The 27,674-nt window shown below is 46.3% G+C and overlaps 1 protein-coding gene across 2 annotated transcripts in view; it reads left to right on the forward strand.

Annotated features, from left to right (window-relative positions):
* Positions 1-27,674, forward strand: part of ERICH1 (glutamate rich 1) — a 117,538-nt gene that overhangs the window by 46,237 nt on the left and 43,627 nt on the right. Inside the window, exon 5 of one of the 2 annotated variants that reach the window (XM_089679534.1) lies at positions 2,888-3,025. The exons of the other annotated variant lie outside the window; for it this stretch is intronic. Coding sequence (XP_089535660.1) covers positions 2,888-3,025 — 138 coding nt within the window. The remainder of the gene's footprint in view (positions 1-2,887; positions 3,026-27,674) is intronic. 2 annotated transcript variants of the gene reach the window in all.

Here is a 27,674-nt window from a genome sequence, read left to right on the forward strand (position 1 = left end):
TCCTTCTTTGGACATTTACAGTATATTATTTTGTTTCACATTTGCTTCAAATCATTTTTTTTTTTTAATTTTTGTATTTAGGTTACATATATTGTTTATTACCATATTTGTTCTCTTCTATTTGGTCTCTGTACTTATGATTTGCATTGTCACTGGAATTAGTGAAGCATGTTTTCGTTATATTTACCACTATGTTAATATCTCATAGTATGTCTGCAGCCTTTTCTATTTAATATTTTTGTACACTGAAGCGCAGTTCACACCTTCTGTTTAACATTGGATTATGTCCATGCTAAATACATGGTTTGATGTATTTTTAATGTCATTTCTTTTATTACTATTTGAATTGATTAAGCTAAATAGAACTTTGTAATCTGTCTGTATAAATATATTTCTACAAATTAAATAATATATTTAATATAATTACCTTGTACCTTACAGTTTGGACTTTTTTTATTGTGCAGGTCAGAACCTTTATATATGCATTTCAGTTAAATAATTAAAGAGTATACCTAACCTGATGTAGAAAGATCTTTCTGGATTGCTCAGCATTAATATGCTGCATGAAACTGCTAAAATACAGCTGCGCTCTGTCAAATGGTTAATGATAATGTAAATAGTATCTTACTTGGAACAGTATTATGAAACTGTAACGGAATAAATATTGTAAGACTGATTTGGAAACATTGATCTAATAATAGTAGGTTATCGGGGTAGAGAAAAATGCTGTGTCGTATTTAATAAAATCTGTGGCAGCAGTGCTTTCTGTGCTGAGAGCACACACAACACAGAGACCAAGCTATCCAAGATCATGTGACCACTGTTACGCGCCAATCAAGGTGGTCGCGTGATCAAGCACATCTTCCTGCTGCCAAGGTATGATAGCCCAGTTTTAAGGGATCTCGGGGATGTGAGGGAAGGGGATAATATAATACAATAAAATATATTTTTTTTTATTTATTTAAATGGGTGCAAAGATTAAAGGATAAGTTCACCTTTTGGGAGCATGTTACATGTTCCTCCCGGTTTTAGACTGGAACACGTAACAAGTTCCCAATGCTGCAGCCGCCACCCCCTGCCCCCTTCCCTGTGAAAGAAGTATGGGGGACTTCTCCCTAGCTATCTATCTGCATTATCTAGCTGTCTGTATTTAAAAACCGCGTGGGCTCTGCCCATGTGGCCGCATCATTCATTCGCTGTGTTCTGTGAATGATGAACTACAAGTCCCAACAACCTGTCAGCTTGGTAGTTCATTGAATCTTCCTGTCAGTATATCTGCTTGCCCATACATCCCGTACGGGCAAGCAGATATACTGACAGGTCTGCAGGAGACCTGCAGGAGACCTGCATAGAACCGTCGTTCTGCTGATCGTTGGTGCAATGTGTTACAGGCTCCTGCATCCAAAAATAATAAATACATATTTTTTTACCTGCAAAAAAGTGTGCATTTTTTATTTTTGTGCAAAAGGTGAACCTATTCTTTAAGTCTTGTATTTTAACAATACAGAGTTTGAGTGTTTAAGTAACAGTGGCGATCACATGCAGTATAAAAACACCAGCAACATAGTGTTTACACATTTTAGGCAGCGCTATGACATCATAGTGATGAATAACAGTAGGTTACTATTGCTTATTGCATTGGATATCAGGCTAGGTTCACCCTACATGTGGGTGTGGGACTACGAGTAATTGCACGCTTACCTGCAACCAAAATGTTCTGCTATTAGCATTAGAATTAATTCTTAATGGCAACCCCACGCACTGTGAGTCACAGCGTGATTTTCCTTGATGGAATCCACATAGCAGTATGCAGTTTCACTGCAGCTGCAAATTTGGAAAGGGTGCAGCGACCTTTTCCCTGCGTTCTCTGTAGCTACAGCAGCCCATTCAAATGAATGCGGCCACTGGGAAACCGGCATAGTGTGAACCTAACCTAAATGTTTTCTGGTGTTTTATAATTTGTCACAATGTAATCTTGAGAAAGGGATGCAAACTAAATTGAAAGGTGCTGCTCAAGGCTTCACCAGGTCCCCTTGTGTTGCAACTGCTTGTAGTGCAGACAAGCACAGAGATCGCCCCAGCTCCAGACATCTAATTGAAAAGGGAGAAGTCCTGGAAGTCGCACATCTTTGCCAAACCCCGTAAGAAGGTGTATGACAGCTTCAGGCCAGGCCATACTTCCAAGGCGTTTCCCTCCACCCATGGAACTTAGTCATGGTCATGACTAAGCTCCGTGGGTGGAGTGAAACGTGTTTGGGGTGCGTCCTGGTTGGAATCAAGGCTGAGGCTGTCATACACCAACTTATAGGGTTTTGCAGAGATTGCAGGGATTTTGCAGCTTCTTGCTTTTCCTTGAGAAAGGGATCCTACATAGACCTGAAACCTCGGCATTTGCCTTCATGAGCAATTGGTTTCCATAAAAGAATGTGAAATGTGTTCTTTGAAGTGCTGGTGACCTCTACATCATTTCTAAGGTATGAAGACCTTGGAGCTCAAAAGTAGAGATATTGCCCCAAAATCCAGAAGAGATATAGGATAGCCTTATTAGTAAAGACTGCACCCATTTTTGGTGGACTGACCTTTATAGAAAAGATGCTGTACAATTTTAGTTACAATCAATGTGTTTGTTATTGTATGACCAGCTTTGTAGTTCTAGTCTAGCTGATGTACAAAGTCATGTCCAGTAAACGCTTTAAATCTGTTGTATATTTTATTTGGTCTAAGAAGTAACACTGCGAGCAAACTATTTCACACCCTCAGGATGAATTACATAGCCATGTTCTGTTTGACATTCAAATTAGAAATGCGCATAGTTAAATAAACTCTGTAATAAATCACACAGTATATGGTTTACATACCTGATTTCTAAGGCAGCACATTTTTACAGGGAACAATGAAAAGGAGTTGATGCAGTATCCGAAGATCTATACTGTGTGTCTTCCTCCAGAGGACTATGTACCTGGTCCTCAAAATAACGATGGATCCTCAGCCACAGAAAATTCAGATCTCCATGAAGATATAGAAGGTACATTATAGTTTTTTCAGTTCGTTCATGTAGGGTGGCACTGATGTGTTTATAAACCAATATAAATGCTATGTTCTGCTAGTTTTGACCATAATGAAGATAAAAGTGGTCTTTATGAAACTTACCTATTACAAGCTGATTGCACTATTTTAATACAGTTGTCCTTAGCAACTAAATGGACTGTGTTACTCAGTAAATTATCATAAATATTGGGCTGTAGTGTCAGGTTTTAAAAACGATTGTCATTTTTTTTTAAACCATGTTTTCTGTTCAACTCTTAAGCAAAATTATTTCACTTGTTGTAGGCAGTTCACAGATGTAAAGAGAATGTGAGATAGTATATATTATTCAGAACAAGCATTTCAAACCTTTAAAGAACATGTTATTCACATTGAATGCCACGTGAACCATTTTTATATTGCACACAATTATTAAATTGTTCATACTTGCATTCCACAATAGGCTATTGAATTGGCACATGTGATTTGTAAATCATCAAAACGGCATCTTAGTGCTTTGTATTTTATTTTCAATCTGTTTCCCATTTTTAATGATAGGTTAGGAACACCTTAACTTATTAACCTGTTTATATTCATGAAGATGTCACCCTTCAAGAAAGCCAAAGCAGTTTCCATGTTTTTTCAGATAACTGCCATTTCTGGGAATATCTTTTATACCTAGATTAATATTCCTATTGGGAGAGTAAGTAAAGAATTGTCTGGCTTTACCACACCTCCTGATATGTTTTACTCTGTTAGGATAAGTGGTGAAGAATCTTGTATCCTTACAGGTGAGAATATTGACGTTTCATTTTTTTTTAACATTGCGCTGTATGTCTCCTCCTCCCCTCCCTGCCTGTCTCCAGCACTGCACCCGGGAACTAGCAGGGAGGGGAGAGATCGTGCAGTGTAATGAGCACTGATTAGGTGCACATCAGGAAAGGGGAGTGTCGGGCTTAGGGGCGGACTGACAACTCATGGGGCCCATGGGCAATAGGGGATCATGGGGTCCCTGTGTCCTTGCCCAAACTCAAAAAAGCCTATGAAAAAGGTACCAGGGGCATCTCATGGGTCCCCCTACTGTCCCCAGGCCCTCGGGCAGTGTCTGAGTTTCCAAATGGTCAAGTCCGCCCCTGGTCGGGCTGATTGTTTATCCTTTTTGATGCCAGAGCCATTTTTGCGTTTTTTGCACACGTTTAAAAAATAATTTTGGGCTTGAAGATTACACAAAACCCCAAAAACATTATATATTTCCTGAAGAATAAAATAGTTCCAATTTGTTATGTCACACAATATTATTGCAAAGGTCTAGGAAACGCAAAGTTTCAGTAAAAAATACACTTAAATTAATTTTAGGGCACAAAAAGCAATAGCTTACCCTATTTTTTTGTACAATATAAAAGATGAGGTTGCACCCAGTAAATAGATATCCAACACATCAAACCTTAAATTTGTGTGCGCTTGTGAAATGGCGACAAACTTCAGTACTTTATATTTTCTATAGGCAACCTTTTTAAAGCCCCTTATAGGTTATCAGTATAGTGTTACGGAGAGTATCTCATGCTAGAATTATTGCTCTCATTGGCAATATGTAACATGTATCGCAATTAACATTTTCATGCGTAGGCGCACGCTTTTACTTTTGTACGTGTGCATATGTGGAGGTGGGGGGCCTCAAATTTTTTTTTTGAGAGGATGTTATGTGCTGGGGTGCAACTTTGATTTTTTTTACTATTTAAACTTTTTTTTTTTCTTTACTTATTCTCATCACATAGGGGACAAAAAGTCCCCTATGTGATGATTTTTTGGTGACAGGTTCTCTTTAATGAGACATCCAGGTTCCAAAAGGCCCTGTATGTCTCCCCTGTGCTCCCCTGAATGTAATGCAGTGTACATCATCTGTGAATGGGGACCTGGAAGTGATGTCAAACGGCACTTCCGGGTCAGGACAAGAAGGGGAGGGGAGCAGATGTGTTCGCTCTCCTCCCTCCCCTCTAGCTGCCGGCGCACACTGAGCCAGTCCCGTGCCTGCAGATGTTGAATGCTTTCACCTGACAGGTGAGCCCTGCTGCTTACCCGCAGTAGGGCTAAATGTAGAAAAAAGCTACTTGCCTGATGCCCGAACCACATGTCTCAGGCATCAGGCGATACAAATTAAAAATCCCTGTCCTTACAAGAAAATTGTCTGGGCAGTGCACAATAGTGCTGAGGGAAACTGTCTTGGGTCTGCACATTAAGCTTCTGTGGCCAGCTGTAGTATGGCTTCCATTTGGGAAATGCTGCCAAAAACTAGGCATACCAGTGCAGTTCCAGCCTTATCAGTTACAGGGCACAGAGCGCTCTGGTATATAACCAGAAGAGGCAAAGCTGTTGATGAAATCAAGCATTTATTCATCATATTAATGACTTATTGCCTTTTGATGCAGATTTTGGTGGATCTAATACAGGCTGTGGGGCCAGATGTTGGTCCCTTTTAAAGTCTTGAATAAGAGAATGCTCCCCTCTGCTTTCCTTAGTATTTGGATTTAGTAAAGGCAGGTCTTTTTTTCTTCAGGGAATAGGTGCAGGAACTCCCCCTTTCTGTGCCCCCCTCCCTTTGTCTCTGCACCCCTACCCTTCTCTGAGCACCGTCCCTTGGTTCCACTCCCTACCCACCTCCCAGTCCCGCAGGCATGCTGCTGATTCTGTGTAATTGAATCACTAATTGAAAGGGGCATGTTCAAAATAATAGCAGTGTGGAGTTCTATTAGTGAGGTCATTCATTCTTTGAAAAAAACAGGTGGCAATTATTGCCCTTATTTAAGGAAGGAAGGCAGCAAATGTTGTACATGCTGGTTACAGTGCATTTCTCTCTGAAATTCTGAGGAAAATGGGTCGTTCCAGACATTGTTCAGAAGAACAGCGTACCTTGATTAAAAAGTTGATTGGAGAGGGGAAAACATATAAAGAAGTGCAGAAAATGATAGGCTGCTCAGCTAAAATGATCGCAAATGCTTTAAAATGGCAACCAAAACCTGAAAGACGTGGAAGAAAGCGAAAAACTACCATTCGAATGGATAAAAGAATAGCCAAAATGGCAAGGACTCAGCCAACAATCAGCTCCAGGAACAAAGAAGGTCTAAAGTTACCTGTGAGTACTGTTACAATTAGAAGACGCCTATGTGAAGCCAAGCTATCTGCAAGAAGCCCCCGCAAAGTCCCACTGTTGAAAAAAAGACGTGCTGAAGAGGTTACAATTTGCCAAAGAGCACACTGACTGGCCTAAAGAGAAATGGCGCAACATTTTGTGGACTGATGAAAGTAAGATTGTTCTTTTTGGGTCTAGTGGCCGAAGACAGTTTGTCAGACGACCCCCAAACACTGAATTCAAGCCACAGTACACTGTGAAGACAGTGAAGCATGGTTGCGCAAGCATCATGATATGGGGATGTTTCTCATACTACGGTGTTGGGCCTATTTATCACATACCAGGGATCATGGATCCGTTTGAATACATCAGAATACTTGAAGAGGTCATGCTGCCTTATGCTGAAGAGGAAATACCTTTGAAATGGGTGTTCCAACAAGACAACGACCCCAAACACACCAGTAAATGTGCAACATCTTGGTTCAAGACCAACAAGATTGACGTTATGGAGTGGCCAGCCCAATCCCCGGATCTTAATCCAATAGAAAACGTGGGGTGACATCAAAAATGCAGTTTCCGAGGCAAAACCAAGAAATAGAGAAGAACTGTGGAATGTAGTCCAATCATCCTGGGCTGGAATACCTGTTCACAGGTGCCAGAAGTTGGTTGACTCCATGCAACACAGATGTAGAGCAGTTCTCAGAAACAGTGGTTATACAACTAAATATCCATTAAGTGATTCAAAGGAAAGCTAAATCTTCAAACATTTTTCAGTTTTTATAGTGAATGTTTGAGTTTGTAAAGAAGAATACCAACACTGCTATTTATTTGAACAGTCTAATATTCACTTTTCTTCAATTTTTTTAGAGGAACAACACAAATTTGATATACCGTATTTTCCGGCATATAAGACAACTTTTTACCCCTTGAAAATCTTCTCAAAAGTCGGGGGTCGTCTTATACGCCGGTAACGTAATGCTGACACTTTTTAGGGGGGCGGCGCGGTGCCGCCGCCGCCCCCCCCTTCCAACAGAAGGGACACTAAGTACAGGGGTGGGCACGGGCTGCTGTCTCTTACCTGGCTCCGGTCCCACGACGATCCGGTCCAGGAAGCGCGGCTGCTCCTTCCTTCGGTTCGTCCACTGGATGTTTGCGTGGCTGCTCGGCTCCGCCTCCTCACCGGTGATTGGCCGCCAGAACTGTAGCTCAGGAAAGGCACACAGGCGGCCAATCACCGGCGAGGAGGCGGAGCTGAGCGGCCCCGCGAAAATCGAGTGGAGATGCAGGTAAGTGTGCCGTGCTTAGGTGCTGCTGCAACCACATATGCTGGCTGCAGCAGCACCGTACTGGAATAGGGGTCAGCAAGTGTCAGTGGGAGGAATAGTGCCCCATCGTTGGTGTCACTGATACCAATGATGGGGCATTATTCCTCCCACTGACACCAACGATGGGGCACTATTCCTCCCCCCCCCCCCCCACTGACACCAACGATTGGGCACTATTCCCCCCCCCCCACTGACACCAATGATGGGGCACTATTCCACCCCCCACTGACACCAATGATGGGGCACTATTCCACCCCCCACTGACACCAATGATGCAATACTATTCCTCCCCCCCCCCCCCACTGACACCAACGATGGGGTACTATTCCTCCCCCCGCCCCCACTGACACCAATGATGGGATACTATTCCTCCCACTGACACCAAAGATGGGGCACTATTCCACGGACACCAATGATGGGGTGCTATTCCCCCCAATGATACTAATGATGGGGCACTATTCCTGCCACTGATACCAATGATGGGGCACTATTCCTCCCACTAATACCAATGATGGGGGACTATCCCTCCCACTAATACCAATGATGGGACACTATTCCTTCCACTGACACCAATGATGGGACACTATTCCTCCCACTGATACCAATGATGGGACACTATTCCTTCCACTGACACCAATGATGGGGCACTATTCCTGCCACTGATACTAATGATGTGGCACTATTCCTCCCATTAAAACCAATGATGGGACACTATTCCTCCCATTAAAACCAATGATGGGGCACTATTCCTCCCATTAAAACCAATGATGGGGCACTATTCCTCCCGTTAAAACCAATGCTGGGGCACTATTCCTCCCACTGACACCAATGATGGGGCACTATTCCTCCCACTAATACCAATGATGGGGCACGATTCTTCCCACTGGTGTGCATTGGAAGAGGGGTAGTCTTATACGGCGAGTATAGCCCAAACACTACATTTTAAACAGGAAAAGTAGGGGGTCGTCTTATACGCCCAGTCATCTTATACGCCGAAAAATACGGTATTTTTCTTCATGTTTTGATTTGGAATAGAATGTGTAGTGTTCCCAATGCATTTGTGTGTATGGAAATAAAAGCTATTAGAAGGATTTTGAGCTTTATTCACTTTTTTCAACACACTGCTATTATTTTGAACACAACTGTATATATGTACTGCCTATATATACATTGTTATTGGGTTGTATTCGCACTATAACGCTGCACTCAAATCCTGTGACAATAACATACATGGCGCTCAATCCCACTGCTAACTGATGCGATCTGACAGCAGGACTCTGGTTTACTGAACCCTGACTACATGTTGTCATTGTGTAGGAGGGGTTCAGGTTCTTGACTTGTCTGGACCTGGTATTATCTCTAACCTTTGATGAAAATAAAGTTCTGTTAGGACCTATAAGCAACTAGGTCCCATGTAACCTGCACAACTGGTGTTTCTGTTGGCTGTGGAGTTAATTATTGTGCAGCACTGTTTTGGTAGAGCTACATAGATTAAATAAATACCCACTTGAGAAGCCCTTTGTCATTTAGATATTTTGTGTTTTCAAATGTGACATTTACATGGGATGTTGACAATGTTTTCAGTTCTGGGTGAATCTTTTTATTAAATAAAGTCTTGTGAGCTATTATGGTGCCTAAAACTAGTTTCAAACTTGTGTGAAAAACATTAAAACAGTAGATCGCCTACACATCACACTTGCCTATACAAATGTGTCATCATTATACAAAGAAATATACTAGTGTCACGCTCCACTGATAAGTATATGGAAATTGTATATAATCTGAAATCTTAAAAGTCTTCCAAAACCAATGCAACTGTTCCAGAATTTAAGTGTCCATATTTCATCTGTGAATTCACACTCCTTTCAGTTATGTAGACAAACCGACTTGTGTTTGATTCACCTCTGCTATATTTGTGTGACAACCATGCGTGCACCTTCACCAGTTGTGCTCTCACCTGGTAAATTTGACCAAAGTGAGGTCATATATAACTTGTGTCCCTTATGTAAACTGTGGCTGGATGGGAATGTTATCCTTCAGAGTTAAGTATCCCTTCACTTTCTTAAATATCTTCCTCCAGTTGTCCATGTACCATAGAGAATAATCATAACATAGTGCCTGTTAGGAATGGACTGGCCAGCAATGGTGGGACTCACCTGCCTTTTGATCTGCAGTACCAGGGCTGGCCAGCGGGTGCTCCCAGCAATCAGAGACTCAACCTTTCAGCCAGCTAACACCTGGAACTGATGATACTGGGGTATTTAAGGGATGGCCAGACTTGCAGACTCTGCCTTGGTGTTGTGTTTGTCCTGGGCCCTGTATCTGTCCTGCATCCTGTTTCTGTTCCTTTGCTGACTTCTCCTGCTCTGATCCTGGCTTGTGACCCTGACCATCCTTCTGTCTGACCCTCTGTACTACGCTGCTTGCTACCTGCTGAACCTGGCCTGTGACCCCGACCATTCTCTGCTTGCTCCCCCTGTACCTACCTGCCCATTGATATTGACCCGGCCTGCCTGACGACGCTTGCTTGTATATACTGTTATCTGTGGGTGGTTGGTTTGGTTTGTTTGCACTGTGTTATGTTTTAGTATTGCACTGCATTTATGTTTGTATTGTTAGTGTTAATAAATTGTATTGTTTATCACATATCTGAAGTCTGCGTTTCCCTGCATCAGTCACACACCTCTGGTCATACCTGGGAGCCCTGACATTACACCAAGGCCAATCCTGACCAGAAGTGGCTGCACAGGGAAGCCATCTTGGCTTGTTGATGAGAAGGATGGATCTGGATGAGGTTGAATATTTATATCTGCTAGTGTTTGATGACAGGGAGTATGCTTATCAGACTCTGAAGGAGTATACCCGGGATGAACTGCTAGAATGTATACGGCTCGCTCATGTTCTAGTAGATCAGGGCATAGAGTTCTCTGAGGTGCAGCCTTTGATTGAAGTTTGTGCTGAATTGGTTTCATCTGGTTCCCCCGAATGCAGGGATGAATTTTTGCCACCATTTAGTGCAGACCAGGTAGAGTCCCTGGTGTGGTTATTAGAGGATGATGTGGGTTACTTTCTGGAGCGTTATTCCACATGTTCACCACAGGTACTAAGAGACTGTATAAACGCAGTGCAGTCATTGACCAGACAGGCTTTGTGTAAGCTCAGCTTTGTTCAACCCATACTGCAGACATGGACAGACTTGTTGCACCCAGCCTCAGTCAGCTTACAAAGACCCAGTCCTGCTTCTAATCTATTTCCTCAAAACTCTCTTCCTGCATTCCCAACAGCTCCTCCTGCCCTGCTATCTACCGCATGTCAGTACCCTGTTCCCACTCGCTGCACCTATCCTGCCTTTAACCCTGTAAAAAAGCCCTCTGTAGCAACCGCTCCCTCTCCTGTTCCATCCCCCAGTTCTTCTCTGTCTCCAGCTGCTCCATTCGTTTGCAGACCTGCGTTTACTTGCAGTGCTCCAGTAGTTAAAACCAGAAAAAAGCGAAAATTCTTTCCAACCAATACCATCCTGCCAGTATCCAAACCGGTGAGCCTGCCTTCCGTGGTTCAGCCTGAAGCCTCTCTTCAGCCTGATGCCGGTACGCAGCCTGATGCCTCTCTTCAGCCTGATGCCTGTACGCAGCCTGATGCCTCTCTTCAGCCTGATGCCTCTCTTCAGCCTGATGCCTCTACTCGGCCTGAAGCCTCTACTCGGCCTGATGCCTCTACTCGGCCTGATGCCTCTACTCGGCCTGATGCCTCTACTCGGCCTGATGCCTCTACTCGGCCTGAAGCCTCTACTCGGCCTGATGCCTCTACTCGGCCTGAAGCCTCTACTCGGCCTGAAGCCTCTACTCGGCCTGAAGCCTCTACTCGGCCTGAAGCCTCTACTCGGCCTGATGCCTCTACCCAGCATGATGAACTGATCCAGCCTGACGATCCTATTAGGCCAGTTGACTCGATGCCCGCTGTTGATCCAGATGATCCGGTACCTGATCCGGAGCCCACTGCCTTGCCAGATGACGCGGTGCCCGCTGTCAAGCCAAATGACCTGATGCCTGGTGACCCAGTGCCCGCTGTCCAGCCAGACGATCCAATGTCTGACCCAGTGCCCGCGGTCATACCAGTTGACTCGGAGCCCACTGCCTTGCCAGATGACGCGGTGCCCGCTGTCGAGCCAGACAATCCGGTACCTGATGACCCGGTGCTCACTGTCGTGCCTGTTGACTCGGAGCCCACTGCCTTGCCAGATGACGCGGTGCCCGCTGTCAAGCCAAATGACCTGATGCCTGGTGACCCAGTGCCCGCTGTCCAGCCAGACGATCCAATGTCTGACCCAGTGCCCGCGGTCATACCAGTTGACTCGGAGCCCACTGCCTTGCCAGATGACGCGGTGCTCGCTGTCGAGCCAAATGACCTGATGCCTGGTGACCCGATGACCGCTGTCCAGCCAGACGATCCAATGTCTGACCCAGTGCCAGCGGTCATCCCAGTTGACTCGGAGCCCACGGTTGTGCCTGGTGACTCGGTGCCCGCCGCCCCGCCTGGGGGCCTGAGACCTGTCGTTCCGCCTGGGGGTCCGGCACCCGCCACTCCGCCTGAGGGTCCGAGACCTGTCGCTCCGCCTGAGGGCCCGAGACCTGTCGCTCCATCTGGGGGTCCGGCGCCCGCCGCTCCGCCTGAGGGCCCGAGACCTGTCGCTCCTCCTGGGGGTCCGGCGCCCGCCGCTCCGCCTGAGGGCCCGAGACCTGTCGCTCCGCCTGGGGGTCCGGCGCCCGCCGCTCCGCCTGAGGGCCCGAGACCTGTCGCTCCATCTGGGGGTCCGGCGCCCGCCGCTCCGCCTGAGGGCCCGAGACCTGTCGCTCCGCCTGGGGGTCCGGCGCCCGCCGCTCCGCCTGAGGGCCCGAGACCTGTCGCTCCACCTGGGGGTCCGGCGCCCGCCGCTCCGCCTGAGGGCCCGAGACCTGTCGCTCCATCTGGGGGTCCGGCGCCCGCCGCTCCGCCTGAGGGCCCGAGACCTGTCGCTCCGCCTGGGGGTCCGGCGCCCGCCGCTCCGCCTGAGGGCCCGAGACCTGTCGCTCCATCTGGGGGTCCGGCGCCCGCCGCTCCGCCTGAGGGCCCGAGACCTGTCGCTCCGCCTGGGGGTCCGGCGCCCGCCGCCCCGCCTGGGGGCACGATCCCTGTCGCCCCGCCTGGGGGCACGATCCCTGTCGCCCCGCCTGGGGGCACGATCCCTGTCGCCCCGCCTGGGGGCACGATCCCTGTCGCCCCGCCTGGGGGCACGATGCCTGTCGCCCCGCCTGGGGGCACGATGCCTGTCGCCCCGATGCCTGTCGCCCCGCCTGGGGGCACGATGCCTGTCGCCCCGCCTGGGGGCACGGTGCCTGTCGCCCCGCCTGGGGGCACGGTGCCTGTCGCCCCGCCTGGGGGCACGGTGCCTGTCGCCCCGCCTGGGGGCCCGGTGCCTGCTGCTCTGCCCGGGGGCCCGGTGCCTGCTGCTCCGCCCGGGGGCCCGGTGCCTGCTGCTCCGCCCGGGGGCCCGGTGCCTGCTGCTCCGCCCGGGGGCCCGGTGCCTGCTGCTCTGCCCGGGGGCCCGATGCATGCTGCCCCGCCCGGGGGCCCGGTGCCTGCTGCTCCGCCCGGGGGCCCGATGCATGTCGCCCCGCCCGGGGGCCCGGTGCCTGCTGCTCCGCCTGGTGGCCCGCTGCCTGCTGCTTCGCCTGGTAAACCGATGTGCCTCTGCCCGGAGTCCTGCCAGATGTGCCTCTGCCCGGAGTCCTGCCCGATGTGCCTCTGCCCGGAGTCCTGCCCGATGTGCCTCTGCCCGGAGTCCTGCCCGATGTGCCTCTGCCTGATGTGCCTCTGCCTGGTGTGCCTCTGCCCGGTGTGCCTCTGCCCGGTGTGCCTCTGCTCGATGTGCCTCTGCCCGGAGTCCTGCCCGATGTGCCTCTGCCCGGAGTCCTGCCCGATGTGCCTCTGCCCGGAGTCCTGCCCGATGTGCCTCTGCCCGGAGTCCTGCCCGATGTGCCTCTGCCCGGAGTCCTGCCCGATGTGCCTCTGCCTGATGTGCCTCTGCCTGGTGTGCCTCTGCCCGGTGTGCCTCTGCCCGGTGTGCCTCTGCCCGGTGTGCCTCTGCTCGATGTGCCTCTGCTCGGAGTCCTGCCCGATGTGCCTCTGCCCGATGTGCCTCTGCCCGGTGTGCCTCTGCTCGATGTGCCTCTGCCCGGAGTCCAGCCCGGTGTGCCTCTGCCCGGAGTCCAGCCCGGTGTGCCGCTGCCCGGAGTCCTGCCCGGTGTGCCAGTCTTTGATATCCCGCCAGTTACCAGACCCGGGCGGTGGAACATTTTGCCCAGCTAGGACTGTTTGGAGCGTCCTGAGGCCGCTCCTTGAGGGGGGGGTACTGTTAGGAATGGACTGGCCAGCAATGGTGGGACTCACCTGCCTTTTGATCTGCAGTACCAGGGCTGGCCAGCGGGTGCTCCCAGCAATCAGAGACTCAACCTTTCAGCCAGCTAACACCTGGAACTGATGATACTGGGGTATTTAAGGGATGGCCAGACTTGCAGACTCTGCCTTGGTGTTGTGTTTGTCCTGGGCCCTGTATCTGTCCTGCATCCTGTTTCTGTTCCTTTGCTGACTTCTCCTGCTCTGATCCTGGCTTGTGACCCTGACCATCCTTCTGTCTGACCCTCTGTACTACGCTGCTTGCTACCTGCTGAACCTGGCCTGTGACCCCGACCATTCTCTGCTTGCTCCCCCTGTACCTACCTGCCCATTGATATTGACCCGGCCTGCCTGACGACGCTTGCTTGTATATACTGTTATCTGTGGGTGGTTGGTTTGGTTTGTTTGCACTGTGTTATGTTTTAGTATTGCACTGCATTTATGTTTGTATTGTTAGTGTTAATAAATTGTATTGTTTATCACATATCTGAAGTCTGCGTTTCCCTGCATCAGTCACACACCTCTGGTCATACCTGGGAGCCCTGACAGTGCCTTATCCTCTTTTTAAAACATTTATTTAACATATAGTATTGCAATCACATGTACATGCTGAAAAAAATCACTTTAAAATTGCTCCAAATGCTTACTAGCAATTCATTATCCCTGATGAAGCCACATGACCCTGTGGCGCAACGCGTAGGGGAGGGGCTCTGATGTCATGATGCACAAGCAGACAGGCAGATAATAGCAATTACACTAAGTTGGATTGCTAGCAAGCATTCAAAGCAATTTTCCAGTTTTTTTTTTTTTCTCAGCATGTACATGTGAGTGCAATACTATATGTTAAATGTTTTAAAAAGAGGATAAGGCACTATGTTATGATTTTCTATGGTACATGGACAACTGGAGAAAGATCTTTAAGGAGAAGATCACAATGAGTCTTTTTAACTATTTATCTTGTAAGTGCAATTTATCTGTTGTTCACTAATAAATTGTCAATACTGCACTTACAGGCACTTCCTCTCCTTTTCATGTTTACTGCATTAGAGCCTTGCTTCCACTCTAAGAAGAGCTGCCTCAATGTTACTGCTCCCATCCATCCCTGATATCCATCTGGCACCTTTATCCTACAGCTACAGAGGTTGGGCTCTAACAAGCGCGCCCTATATAATATACATTTTACTGATTTGGTCTATTGGTCTATTCCTCGCACTGAGACCAACAATGGGACAGCACTTCTTCCACTGAAACCAATGATGGTGTACTATTCTTCCCACTAGAACCAATGATGGTGTACTATTCTTCCCACTAGAACCAATTATTATTATTTATTATACAGGATTTATATAGCGCCAACAGTTTGCTCAGCGCTGTACATTATAACATTATAATGGGAGACAGTACAGTAACAATACGATTCAATACACAAGGGGTTCGAGGGCCCTGCTCCTTGGAGCTTACACTCTAGGAGGGAGGGGATAGTGTTACAGGAGGAAATAGCTGTGGGGGATGGAGTGGTAGGAAGAGTGGAGGAGTTAAGTATATAGCTGAGGGCGGGGTAGGCTTCCCTAAAGAGAGAGGTTTTCAGAGTGCGCCTAAAGGTTAGGAGAGTAGGTGATAGTCTGATGGATTGGGGTAGGGAGTTCCAGAAGATGGGGGAAGCCCTGGAGACGGGCATGGGAGAGGAGATCAGGGAACAAGAGAGTAGGAGGTCTTTTGAGGAGCGGAGAGTACGTTTTGGGTGGTATTTGGATACCAGATCAGTGATGTAGTTTGGGGCAGTATTATGAACAGCTTTATACGTTAATGTTAGTATTTTGAATTTTATCCGTTGGGCAATCAGAAGCCAGTGGAAGGATTGGCGGAGAGGGGTGGCGGATACGGAGCGGTTAGTAAGGTGGATGAGTCTGGCTGCAGCATTCAAGATAGACTGAAGCGGGGATAGCCTGCGGTGAGGTAAGCCGATGAGGAGGGAGTTACAGTAGTGGAGGCGTGATATAACGAGGGAGTGAATGAGTTGCTTAGTGGTTTCCAGGGTTAGGAACGCACGTATTTTGGAGATGTTGCGGAGGTGAAGTCTACATGAGTTTGTCAGCGAATGGACCTGGGGCTGGAAGGACAGATAGGATGACACCTAGTACTCTGGCTTGAGGGGAGGGACTGATGATGGTGTTGTTGGTCTTGATGGAGAAGTCAGGGGGGGAGTATGGGCTGGGGGGAAAACTAGGAGCTCAGTTTTGGAAAGATTTAGTTTGAGGAAGTTGAGTGACATCCAATCTGATATGTCACTCAGTAGGCTTGTGATACGGGCGGAGACTGAAGGGGTGAGGCGAGGGGTAGAGAGAGAGATTTGGGTGTCGTTGGCATAGAGATGGTAGTTGAAGCCATGAGAGTGTATCAGTTGGCCAAGGGAGGAGGTGTAGATGGAGAAGAGAAGGGGCCCGAGGACAGAACCTTGAGGGACCCCAACAGAGAGGGGGAGTGAAGCGGAGGTTGCAGCGTTATAGGTAACACTGAAGGAGCGCTGTCATAGATAGGAAGAGAGCGGAGTCTCTGAGGCCAAGAGAGTGTAGTTTTTTTTGAGGAGGAGGGGGTGGTCAACCGTGTCGAAAGCCGCAGTGAGGTCGAGGAGTAGGAGCACTGAATAGTGGCCATTAGCTTTGGCGGTTAGCAGGTCGTTGGTGAGTTTGAGTAGGGCAGTTTCGGTGGAGTGTAGGGGCGGAAGCCAGACTGTAGGGGATCAAGGAGGTTGTTGTCGGTGAGGTGGGAACTCAGGCGAATATAGACTAAGCGCTCTAGGAGTTTGGATGTAAATGGCAGCAGGGAGATGGGTCTAAGGTTGTTCAGGTTGGTGGGATCCAGGGAGGGTTTTTTAAGTATGGGAGTGATGTGCACGTGCTTTAGAGGGGAGGGGAATGTGCCAATAGAGAGGGAAAGATTAAAGATGTGTGTGAGGGAGTGTAGGATGGAGGAAGAGGGTGATCGTAGGAGTTGTGAGGGGACAGGGTCAAGGGGGCAGGTGGTGAGGCGGGCTTCAGAGAAGACCTTAGTAACCTCTTCAGCGGTAGCGAGGTCAAAGGAGTGGAGTGCTGAGGGGGTTTTGGGGTGAGGAATGCTAGGTGGGGTGGAAGTCTGGGCAGTGGCGAGGTTGAGAGAGTGGCGTGTTGAGGGGGTTTTAGTGTGAGGGATGCTAGGTGGGGTGGAAGTCTGAGCAGTGACGATGTCCCTACAAATTGCATCGATCTTGTTTTTGAAGTGTTTAACAATCTCGTGGGCAATGAGTGAGGTACTGGGTGGAGGTGGGGGCAGAGAGAGTAGAGAGTTAAAAGTAGAGAAAAGCCGGTGAAGACTGGAGGAGAAGGTATTAATGAGGGTAACAAAGTAGGCTTGCTTGGCAGTGTGAAGGGAGGAAGTGTAGGTTAGGAAGGCCGATTTATATTGGGTGAACGCTTGTTGGGATCTGGTTTTGCGCCATAATCATTCCAGCACACGACTGCGTCGTTTGAGATTTTTGGTATGGTCAGTCTGCCAGGGTTGTAGCAGTCGGGGTCTAATGCTTCGTGTAGTTGAGGGTGCTAGCGAGTCTAGAGCAGCTGATAGTGAGTTGTTATAAGCAGTAGTGGCCAGGTCAGGGAAGGACAGGGGAAGGATACTCTCGTAAAGTTGGTCAGCAGCAGAGTGGAAAGAACTAGAACCAATGATGGTGTACTATTCTTCCCACTAATACCAATGATGGGGCACTACTCCTCCTACTGACCATCAACCCTGAGGCCATGTTTATTCTCACTGACACTGGGGCCAGGAAATTTTCTATCCTCGCTGGCCCTAATCCGACCCTCCTAAAGTCTGAAGGACCGTATACTGGCCCTTTGTTTTAAAGGTTTGGAGACCCCCGATCTATGGGATAGATAGTATATCTAAAAATGTACCTATAACACTAGATTACAGAAAGCCAAACTAAATATGTCAATTCTGTGATATGGAGGATTGTTAGCTCATGTGTTGGATGTGATTTAATGTGTTCTGCCATTAGTTCTCTGTGTCCACAGGACTGAGAAAGGTGAGGCAGCTATGTGAGTCTGGGAGACCAAGAAAGGGTAAAGGTTATTTTACCCAACCGGGGAGCTGGGTAAAGTAACCTGACAGGAGCAACTCTGCTCATACAGTGGCTGGGTCTCAGAGTTGCACTCATTTTCCTGCCAGACTATTTCAGCTCAATACTCTTGTATTTCCCACACCAGTTTCACAGAACACTTGTATGATTATACCACTATACACTATTGCAGTTTTATAGCACAATACAGTATGAAAAAGCCTTTATCTACTATTGCTCAATCAGTGTAAAAAGTAGTCTGTTATAACTTTTAAACACACAGAAACAATGTGACGATGCTTTGATTGGTATAATGAGGAATTAAGTTGAATTATTGAAGCAATATCTTGTTTTGGTCACCTCATATGCGTTTTGGTTTGTGTGATTTCAGACTGAAATATATCATAGCTTGTGTCTATCCAGTAGTAAGATATGGTTAGTGCTCTAAAGAAGTCTTGCAGGTAGAAGAATAGTTCATGAACATTGTTGTGGGGTCATATTGGCTTGACATCATGACCAGGGCTAAAAATGTTCTCAAAAAGGCCCGGTTTCAAGTCCATTCATTTCATTTTAACAATTTTTGCATTTGACTTTTTGTGCATTTAACACATTTTACAGACACCAAGTCTAAAATACTTGCTTTGTTCCGTCAATCCTCCAGACTCTTCAAATGATTCAGGTAGAAAGATAAGGCTTTCAAATGTCTCTGTAGTGCTTTATATGATGGAGTGTGATCTGAATAGTAAAGTGTTCTGAACAATATGAGTCTGTTATGAAAGTTATTTATAATCAGTTCAAAGGAACTTGGTTACATAAGAACAGTTTTCAGCATCTTCTCCAGTTTGTCTTTGCCCATGATGTTTTTTACCAACATTTACAGCTTCTACTGACATTTTTGTAATGAGAGGAGCTAGGTTTCATTCCAGGTTCATCTTTGAAACTCTCTCGGGGCTAAAGGTGTTGTCAGGGAAGATGGACTGGCTATATAATTTTTAGCTGTTGTGGTTGACCCGTGTGTTGAACATAAAGTAATATTATGGAGGTATGGTAGAAAAGGGATTTTAAACTCTCCACATTTTCTCCTATCAGATACGGTAGCTAAAATATCATCTCAGGTTAAGGGTGTGTTCATGGAAGACTGCTGAAAAATGATTCATCTTTTCAGTTTAATGTGCTATTTCTTCTTATTGTTGTATCACACACTTTTTGTTCTCGCCCCATATGGGTCACGACCTATTATATGAAAAAGTCAGTGTTTATATAACAGTGACTGTGTGGGATGATCACTGTGTTCTTGGCCGACAATGACTAACATTTTGACTGGCTCCTTAATAGTTATCTGATTACAAAGCTGCACTGTTTATTGACAGTCCTTTGATGTTATACAACGCCAACATCCTGAGATACTGGATAAAAGGATAGATATTGAATCTTTCAATAAATGTATCATCATTGTGATACAGACAATTGTTTTATTGCCTACTGAAAAAAAATGGAACTTTCAAATATCAGAAGGCATGAAGATGCTGTTGTGATGTTTGAGGCTTACACAAAAAAAAAAAAAAAAGTTGCAAGACAAAAGAAAGGGCAGCTTGTCTCCTCTTGGGGATTTTTCACCTTGCTTTCACAAATCTGTGCCTGATAATCATGCAACATTTGTATCACTGCATAGATATACAGTACATACAAAATATATGCTTCATTTTTCACTGGAGTGTGCATAACTAAACTAAAAACTAAACCTTGTTGAATTACAATGGCAGTTTCATTTGACATCTGATGCGAAGTCCTCAGCTATGTTTTGTGCCACAAATAAACCTCTATATGTCACACTTTGGGGGGGAAAAAAAAAGTGTGCCATGGCAACTAGATTTCTCTAGATGAGCATTTTTAACCGATGTGCCTCGACACTTTTGTGCAACAGAGTCCTCAGGGCTGCCGCGGCAAAAGGACAAAAATCTGCCTGTGCTGTCTGATCTGATGTGTGTTTTGGTCTTAACTTCTGTATACAGACAGTAGGGAGAAAGCACAGCCCACACCTACTCCTGGCTCTCTCCTTCTCTCAGCTCCCATTTGTAATCCTGTCGGTAGCCTGGAAATCTGTTCCAGCCACCCGTGTCCTACCAACCGATAACAACATTGGTTGCTAAGGACATGTCAGGCACCTGCACTGCCTTCTTGGTTGCTAACAGGAGTACAGATAGTATCAATCAGGCTGGAGGAGGTGTGGGCTGTTCTCTCTCCCCACTGTCTGTATACAGTTAAGACCGAACACACAGGTCGGGCTGTATCTGGTTTGATTACCTCCCCACACTGCTCCTGTCCTGGCAACAGAAATTGTGCGTAGGAGGCGGTAATCAAACCCTGCAGTGTTGATCTGAGAGTTCTGTGTCATCTCCTGTTAACAGACAGGAGGAAGAAGAACTGGGGGGGGGGGGAGAGCATAGCCAACATTTGTGTTATGAGGGGGGGATTTTGGGGAAGGGGAGGCGGTTTGTGTTAAGAAGTGGGGATTTTTGGGATGATTTGTGCTGGGAGTGGGGATTTGGGTGTGTGTGCAAGAAGCAGGGCTTTGTGGGGTAGGGCCAGGAGGAAAGACTTTGCGATAGGAGAGGGGATTTTTGGGGGAGGGATTTGTGGTAGTGGGGGGGAGGAATATGCAGCGGGGAATTTGAGCTAGAAGTGGGGACTTTGGTGGGCGCATCGGCACAGGGAGGTAACAAAAGCAAAATCACACATTTTCCTAAACCACACAAAAATGTTTTGCCTTTTGCAGATGCGCTGGATTGCACAAAAAAAGCATGAGTGCTCAGACGCACTTCTAAATGGTGCCTTGACTGAAAAAAAGTTGAGAAACACAGCTCTGGATTACTTATAACATTGAGACTGCTACTGGGAAACAGCCATGTTACAATCTGCAGTCTATTTGTTTTCTACTTTAAAAATAACTTCAAGAACTGTGTATTTGCCATCACAGCACTTTCTTTCTTTCACCTCCTGGAGTGTGGCCAGCTTGGCTGAGAGTACATGCACAACCCACTTTTGCTGTGTTGAGTTTGTAGACTGCAGATTAATTAGTCTTTCTCCGCCAGCCCACACAAAGCTGATTTTTCTGGTCTTTAGATACTGGGGGGTTAAATCACCTTTAATATCCCCTAGCCAGAGTTCCTTGCTGCGCCACTGCAGTCACAATTCTTTTGCTGCATTATTGCTAAAGTAATGGAGTTGGTGGTTAGCCCAGAGAATTCACCTCCAGAAATGTACAGTCTACGAAACCAGTGTAGGATTAAGTCTCCCACGATCTACTAAAAACTGAAATATTGGATTTGGTTGATCTCAACTAGGTATACTTTAGTCTAAAGAGTTATTCCACCTTTGTGGGGAAAATACATTGAAAGCAAAAATTAATATAGCAAATACAGTTGCTATAGAAGACATATTGTAATTTAAAGTTCTTTCTTTTTAAACTGCAGTACTGTCATTTTTGTGTAAAATTCAATGCAATATGGCAACTTGGAGAGGTTCTGTACACAGTTGGTGTAGAGATCATCTCCAGAATGTAATTTCTTGCTTGTGTGAAGAACTCAGGTTTGTGTGGTCAGGTTTTAGGCATCCTCTACAACAGTAATGATCATTTGTGGCTAGAAAATGATCTCAAAGGATTAATCAATCCCTTTTAAAGGGATGCAGACGCTGTAACTTTTCTCATCAGAACAAAAAAGTCATCAGCTGATTAAAATGAATCAGTCCCTCTCATGCAGAATCCGTATCCACAGACACAACATGGGCCAAAAACTGTTTTTCTTCTGAGCAGAAACAGATAGGATTCTGCTTCAATGTTTGTTCAATTCTTGCAATGTACATTGATTACCAAGAGAGAATTGTTTTTTTGTTTGTTTTTTTCAACAGAAGTGGAGTTACTCTTAAGCCCTGGTTCACACGTATCCTTTTTATGGTGTTTTGAAGAGCAAAAATTTGCATGACATGAGAAATAAAATGTTTTGCTATGGAGGGTATTCACATATTTGCAGTCCAGCTCAGTGAGAGTTTGGAGTTGTGCGATCTGAATTTGAGGTCCATAGAGTTGAATAGGAACCAGGAGATTGTATTGCGATTTTCATCACGATTTTCATAAGTGCACCCTGTGGAGAGACAGATGGGGGAGGGGAGAGACAGAGACGGATAGGGGAGAGACGGGGGGGAGGGGGGAGAGACAGACGAGGGGAGAGAGACAGAGACTGGGGGCAGGGGAGAGACACGAAGACGAGTGGGGGAGAGAGACAGGGGGGAGGGAAGAGACACAGACTGTGGGGGGGAGAGACAGAGACTGGGGGGAGGGGAGAGACACGGAGACGGTGGGGGGAGAGAGAGACGGGTGAGGGGAGAGACACAGACACTGTGGAGGGGAGAGACAGAGACTGGCGGGGAGAGACGGTGGGAGAGAGACAGACGAGAAGAGAGAGACGGGGGAGGGGAGAGACACGGAGACGGGGGGAGAAGAGAGACAGAGATGGGGGGTGGGAGAGAGACAGAGGCGGGGAGAGAGAGAGACAGACAAGAAGAGACGGGAGGGGAGAGAAACAGAGATGGGGGGGGGGGAGAGAGAGAGACTGGGGAGGGGGGCGTGAGACAGAGACTGGGGGAGGGGGGAGAGAGAGATGGAGGGAAGAGAGGCAGAGACGAGAAAATATCTGAATCACAGTTGAATCTGACCATAGCTCCTAACTGAATCGCACTGGAAAAACTAAACAAATTCACTTCATTTATGTGAATTATAAGTATAGGCTTAAAGAAGTATATCCTTAAAGAACGGTAGGTATAAGAATGCCTAGGCACCTTCACATACCAGTCCTCTGCTATTTTCCCAGGACGAATTCCAGACTAAAGGTATTTTTTTAGTGTACAGCTTAGACACCTTTACCATTTCTAGATGTTGCCTCTAATATAACAAATCTCCCCTTTTTTCTCAATTTTAGATGTGTTGTCGGTGAAAAGAATAACTCTGGCACTCTATAAGACACATGCATTCCATCACACTGTAAAAATGTGCCCCTTAAATAGCCCAAACTGAAAGAAAATAGTGAACTGATTTCTTATATGGAATAGATTAGTGTCTCCCAGAATAATCTACAATTGTCATAAGCATTAGTACTCTCAGCAGTGTTCTGTCGTAGATTTCTCAGATTAGCTGCAGATGTGTCTCACATAATCTGATCTGCCGAAATCCCCTTAACATATTTTAATGGAACTAAATTGGATTGCTGCTCTGTACACTGTCCGGCAGTATCTTCATGAAGTTGTGGATTAGTTCTGCAACTACCTGTATGTTCTTAAGAAAAAGTTTTATTTGGAGCTTTGATGATAATGGGACAGAGTTAAAACCTCTGTCAATATTTTTTTTTCTAATGAGCATTTTGCTTTTTCTTATTCAGTATTTTTATTGATTAAAAAAAAAAACCAAATACAACAAGGTGTTTCATGTACAAATTGGAAACATAGGTCCACACCTCTGATCACTGAAGCATGCAATAACAGCTAATGCAATGCCAAAGAAAAAACATCATGAAGACCAACAACATATAGTTAAGTGGAAAATGGTAACGGACCATATCAGTAGTGTGCTCACAAGGATCCTGGGTAGGGACCTAGTAAGAATTATGCCAACGCACATTCTGTATTGCAGAAATTGAAGGAAAAAGGAAGGGACCATAGAAGAAGAAAAGGTACAAAGCAGGGTCAGAAGGAAGAAAAAGAGAAGGAGAAAGGGGAGAGGCAGTCAGAGGTAACCTCAGCTCAGACACCCTGACCAAGGCCACTTCAAAATTAGGGTTCACGAATACAAAGATTGAAGTCCCTTGGGAGAAAATGAGAGACCCAGGAATGAGCTTTGTTGTGTGGCTTGTATTTTTTTTTTTTTTTTAAGTATATTAAGCCAGTGGAAAACTTAATTATTAGGTGAGAAAAATACATGATATGCACATTTTTTTTGGGTGCACCCTTTGAAGTTTATTGGGGCCACAAATGCTGGCAGCTTGTAGCTCAAGAGACGTTCATGTACATTTTTCAATGGACACAAAACTCAGGCGTAAACAGACACAATTAAAAACCTTTTTCAATGTTGAGTGTTTTGAAACTTTGAGCTACAAAACGCTCAGTTATGGGACCTAAAGTCTGCTTTTTGTAAGGTAATATACACCACACTTTTTCTACTCTTTGCATGGCTCCGAGTAAACCAATCTGTACATTTGTGTTATGCTATTCTGCACAGTACAGACAGGGTACATTATGGCAAACAGAGCTGCCCAGCCCCCTAATAAACACAAAGAACTACCAACTATTTTCCTTGCTGGAGGGTCCAGCATAGAGCATCTTAAAAAGATAAGCTGCAGCTTTAATTCCTGTTTTTAAAGTTATGCTGTGAGAATGGAAACATAACAAATAAGTAGGTGTCAGCCCATTTTGGCTGTGAAAAAAGAAATACACTTTAAAGGCATGTTATAGTCCAATAATATTTTCCGTACTTTATCTCCTAACATGTAATCGCTGTGCAGCGATGTGTATGTATGCGTGTGTGTATATGTGTATATATATATACAGTTGCAAGAAAAAGTATGTGAACCCCTTGGGATTACGTGGAGTTTTGCATGAATTGGGCATAAAATGTGCTCTGAACGTCATCTAAGTCACAACAATAGAAGAACACAGTCTGCTGAACATAATACTACACAAACATTAGATGTTGCCATGGTTTAATTGCACATAACATGTAAACATTCACAGTGCAGGGAGGAAAAAGTATGTGAGTCCCTAGCTTAATGACTTCTCCCAGAGCTAATTGGAGCCAGGAGTGAGCCAACCTTGACTCCAATCAGTGTGATGATATTGAATGTGTTGCTGACAGCTGTCCTGCCCTTAAAAACACACACCTGTTTTGAGTTTACTGGTTTCAAGAAGCACTGTCTGATGTGAACCATGCCTCGCAGAAAAGAGCTCTCAGAAGACCTACGATCAAGAATTGTTGAATTGCATGAAGCTGGAAAGGGTTACAAAAGTATCTCCTTGAGCCTTGATGTTCATGTGTCCACGGTAAGACAGACTGTCTACAAATGGAGAAAGTTTAGCACTGTTGCTACTCTCCCTAGGCGTGGTCGTCCTGTAAAAATGACTGCAAGAGCACAGCGCAGAATGCTGCATGAGGTAAAGAAGAATCCCAGAGTGTCAGCTAAAGACCTACAGAAATCTCTGGCACATGCTAACATTTTTGTTGACACATCTACAATAAGGAAAACATTAAACAAGAATGGAGTACATGGGAGGACACCACGGAGGAAGCCATTGCTGTCCAAAAAGAATATTGCAGCGCGTTTGAACTTTGCAAAAGAGCACCTGGATGTTCCACAGCACTACTGGCAAAATATACTGTGGACAGATGAAACCAAGATTGAGTTGTCTGGGAAGAACACACAACACTTTGTGTGGAGAAAAAAAGGCCCAGCACACCAACATCAAAACCTCATCCCCACTGTAAAACATGGCGGAGGGAGCATCATGGTTTGGGGCTGCTTTGCTGCCTCAGGGCCTGGACGGATTGTTGTCATTGATGGGAAAATGAATTCCAGAGTTTATCAAGACATTTTGCAGGAAAACGTACGACCATCTGTCCGCCAACTGAAGCTCCGCAGAGGATGGGTGATGCAACAGGACAATGACCCAAAGCATACAAGTAATTCAACAAAACAATGGCTGAAACAGCACAGAATACGCCTTCTGGAGTGGCCCAGTCAGAGTCCTGACCTCAACCCCATTGAAATGCTGTGGCATGACCTTAAGAGAGCGATTCACACCAGACATCCCAAGAATATTGCTACACTGAAACAGTTTTGTGAAGAGGAGTGGTCCAAAATGACTCCAGATCGTTGTGCAGGTCTGATCTGCAACTACAGGAAACGTTTGGTTGAGGTTATTGCTGCCAAAGGAGGGTCAACCAGTTATTAAGTCCAAAGGTTCACATACTTTTTCCTCCCTGCACTGTGAATGTTTACATGTTATGTGCAATTAAACCATGGCAACATCTAATGTTTGTGTAGTATTATGTTCAGCAGACTGTGTTCTTCTATTGTTGTGACTTAGATGACGTTCAGAGCACATTTTATGCCCAATTCATGCAAAACTCCACGTAATCCCAAGGGGTTCACATACTTTTTCTTGCAACTGTATATGTGTGTGTGTGTGTGTATGTGTATATATATATATGTGTATATATATATATATATATATATATATATATATATATATATATATATATACACACACACACTATATTGCCAAAAGTATTGGGACGACTGCCTTTACAAGCACATGCATTTTAATGGCATCCCAGTACTTAGTCTGTAGGGTTCAATATTTAGTTGGCCCACTGTCAGGGATCCTGTCGCCGTGCGACAGCGATGGATCCCTCGAGTAGCGGCAGAGCGAGTGCGCAGTAGCGGGAGCGTGGAAAGCTCACGCATGCACAGTAAGCGCCCACGTCACGGCCGGCGGGCTATTTAAACCTGCTTCAATGAAGAATCACTGCCTTCTGGTCTAGATACGTTCCTGTGACCAAATTCCTATGATCCTGATACCTGCTCTTCTGTATACTCGCCTAAGAAAGAACTCCGCCTGCACCGACCCCAGCTATTCCTGACCATTCTCCTGCCTGCTCCTCTTGTACTTATCTGCCCGCTTGTTACCGACCCGGCCTGCCTGACTCTGCTGTATGATTCTGTCTGCAACCGCACCTGACCTGCATCTTGCCTACTCACCGCTGCACTCACGGTTCCGCATCCAGACTACTGCCACACCTGCCTGTTGCTGCACCTACGTTCCTGCACCCGCACCTAGCTTGTGTCCGGATCTCCTGAGTTCCCAGCTACCTACTGACAGCTGCAAGATCCGCACGGCACTCCCGCCACTCCTGGGTCTGCACCCTTGCTCCCACCCTCAGGGACTCCGAGCGGGAGTCATAATAGGACGCCTTATCTCCATTTCAGGCTCCCCAATCCGGTACGTAATAGTCACCCTGTATCCTGTTTCCGCTAGCGGTCTTCTCTACCTCAGCTGGGTGTACCGGGGGCCGCGACCTGGTCCCAGCCTGCTCCAAGTCCATCCCCACCATCAGGGGCTCTGGTGAACAAGAAAACTGGGGCTTAGACCCCGCGCCCTGGGAAACCCTAAGCTGTGGGTCTAGAGAGCTACCCGCCACAGCCGTGACACCCACTCTTTTCATCTGATGCTTTGCATTGCACTTGGTGATGTAAGGCTTGGATGCAGTTGCTTGGCCATGGGAACCCATTCCATTAAGCTCTCTATGCACTGTTGTTGTGCTAATCTGAAGGCCACACAAAGTTTGTCTTTAGCTATTGAGTCTGCAGACAGTTGGCAACTTCTGCACACTGTTTGCTTCATCATGCACTGACCGCGCTCTGTCATTTTACATGGCCTACCACTTTGTGGCTGATTTGCTGTTGTTCCCAGTTGCTTTCACTTTGTTATAATACCACTAACAGTTGACTGTGGAATATTTAGTAACAAGGAAATTTCAAGGATGGACTCATTGCACAGGAACCTATCACCAACCTTGAATTCACTGAGATCCTGAGAGCGACTCATTCTTTAACAAATGTTTGCAGAA

This window comes from Staurois parvus, unplaced genomic scaffold (assembly GCF_062004578.1).
Source record: "Staurois parvus isolate SC_StPar_1 unplaced genomic scaffold, SC_StPar_1.0 ptg000226l, whole genome shotgun sequence".
NCBI lineage: Eukaryota > Metazoa > Chordata > Amphibia > Anura > Ranidae > Staurois > Staurois parvus.